Here is a 2,117-nt window from a genome sequence, read left to right on the forward strand (position 1 = left end):
CTTCCTGTGATTTTCAAGCGATGCAGTACGGTACTTGATGTATGGACCGAATAACGATATAACTGATCGTACCTGTAGCATTAAGTCAACTTCGTCCATCGATTCTTTGCTTTTTCCTGCACAAGCTGAGATTAATTCGAGCGGTAGAGCTGCGCGGATTCTACTTTCAACTTCTGTTTCGAAGAACCTTGCAAACGACAACTCGCACTCGGGGACCTTTAATATAGTCCAGGGAAAGATGGTTTTACTTTTTGTCATGCAAAATACCGAGCAGTTAACAATACAGCTCATCTTCTTCTTGCCAGTTCTTAGCACACTTGCGAGACAAATCACGTGATAGTCACGTGACAAAATAATAACAATAATAAGTTATGATGCGGGTGGGTGCGGGCGGGAAACGGGAAACTAATAATTCGATTGGAGCGGCCTTAATTAAAATCACCACGCCTTTCTGGTAGTCTACATAATTATACGTGGGAGTTACAGAGTGCTTCAAGCAGTGACAAAAGCATTAAAACAAACACGGAAATAATGCTACAATTCTTAATATAAACACAATATTGTGCAATAATTAGTGTAACTTTGCAAACTCGGCTATATGAAACACTAGCCATGACAGCTCATAAAACACTTCGCTGAACTTTTATTTCTTTCTAGTCTCGCGTAGATAAAAAGTAATAAATTGCGTTAATAAAAAAATAAAGAAAAATAGTAGTAATAATAATAATAATAAAACAAAAACAACACTATAAATCACAAAAAAATACAAATTAATTAGTAGCTACTACAATTCTTAATAAACAATTAATGTAAACGTGCGAAGTCTATATTTAAGTCTAACTCTGAAATGTCAAAATAAGTCTGCTGCACTGAACTATCATGTCTACATAAAAGTCCTTTAAATTGGTAAAACTGAATAAAATTACCCGCTTTCATTTCTTTCAAAACATCTTCTTCAGTCTTGCTAGCCAAGAATAAATGCTTTAGTTGATATTTCTTGCTACTGATAGCTAAAGCATTACCAAGTGCTGAAGTCATTGGTGTGAATGAACAATCAAGGATGAGATGAGTGAGATTACCATACAGTGCTGGGTCTACTGGTAGTTTGATAGCTTTTTTAAAAAAGAGTGGTGTACAATAAATGTAAAGAACTGCAAGTCTGTGGCATTTATGAAGTATGCTTTCAAGCCCTTCAATAATGTATGACTTTAATTTAGTAGTCTGTCTATATGAAATATCGATTCCCAGACATAAAAGAGACTCCAGATTTGAAATAATTGAAAGCAAATGTTGACTAATAAAGTAATGTAACTCTTCAGTCATAGTAGTGCCACGTGAGTTAGTGACATGAAGACCTTTGAGTCTGGTCATTCTCTTAATATGATCAATAACACTTTCCTTGACTACCAATTCTCTATCAGTTAGGACTCTTGATGGACGTTCACCACACTGTGAGTTGGAGATGAGTGGTGAGAGAGAGCAACAGTTGACAAACAAATATTCCAAATATTTCATTCTTGACAAAAGATTCCAAAAGTGCTCTGCATCAAACTTGATACTATTTCTGGAACTAGTAGAGAAACAAGACACATCTAATCCTCTTAGCTTGAGGCAGTGTACAGATAATGGAACAATGTAGGCATCAAGACAATCTGATATAATACTTCCCTTTAAACTGACCTCCAATATGTTAGGGGTCTCCTTGACAATCATACGAAAGGAGCCGAGTGATACGGTTACAGAAGAAAATCCAAGTATGGTAATGTTAACTCCATATTGACTGGTATAAACTGGCAGATCAGGGGTGACAGCTTCATCTTTAAAAACAGCATATTGTTGTCTAACATCATCATTCATTGGTGTGATCATATCTCTCATTGTAATCATTAGCTTCCCATTAGCAGTCACAGCAACAGATTCAGAACTATTGGGGCCAATTTCGAATGAGTACAAGGGTACATCATAAAAATCAAAGTTCAAAGGTTGCCGAAGCTTCTTATAAACTGCAAAATAAGCCGAATGAGTGATATTAGGAAGAGGGTGTGTATTCCTAGACCAATCAGTGTCATTGAGTGAAATGATGATAAATATTTGTGGCAAACAATTGTTCAACAGCC

The 2,117-nt window shown here is 36.0% G+C and overlaps 1 protein-coding gene across 1 annotated transcript in view; it reads right to left on the bottom strand.

Annotated features, from left to right (window-relative positions):
* Positions 1 to 804: 804 nt before the first annotated feature.
* Positions 805 to 2,117, bottom strand: part of LOC100636656 (major vault protein-like) — a 9,005-nt gene continuing 7,692 nt past the window's right edge. The window contains exon 12 of the mRNA XM_019994542.1: positions 805 to 1,992. Within this exon, the coding sequence (XP_019850101.1) occupies positions 805 to 1,992 (1,188 nt within the window). The remainder of the gene's footprint in view (positions 1,993 to 2,117) is intronic.

Source organism: Amphimedon queenslandica, unplaced genomic scaffold, assembly GCF_000090795.2.
Source record: "Amphimedon queenslandica unplaced genomic scaffold, v1.1 AMPQUscaffold_13471, whole genome shotgun sequence".
Classification (NCBI taxonomy): domain Eukaryota; kingdom Metazoa; phylum Porifera; class Demospongiae; order Haplosclerida; family Niphatidae; genus Amphimedon; species Amphimedon queenslandica.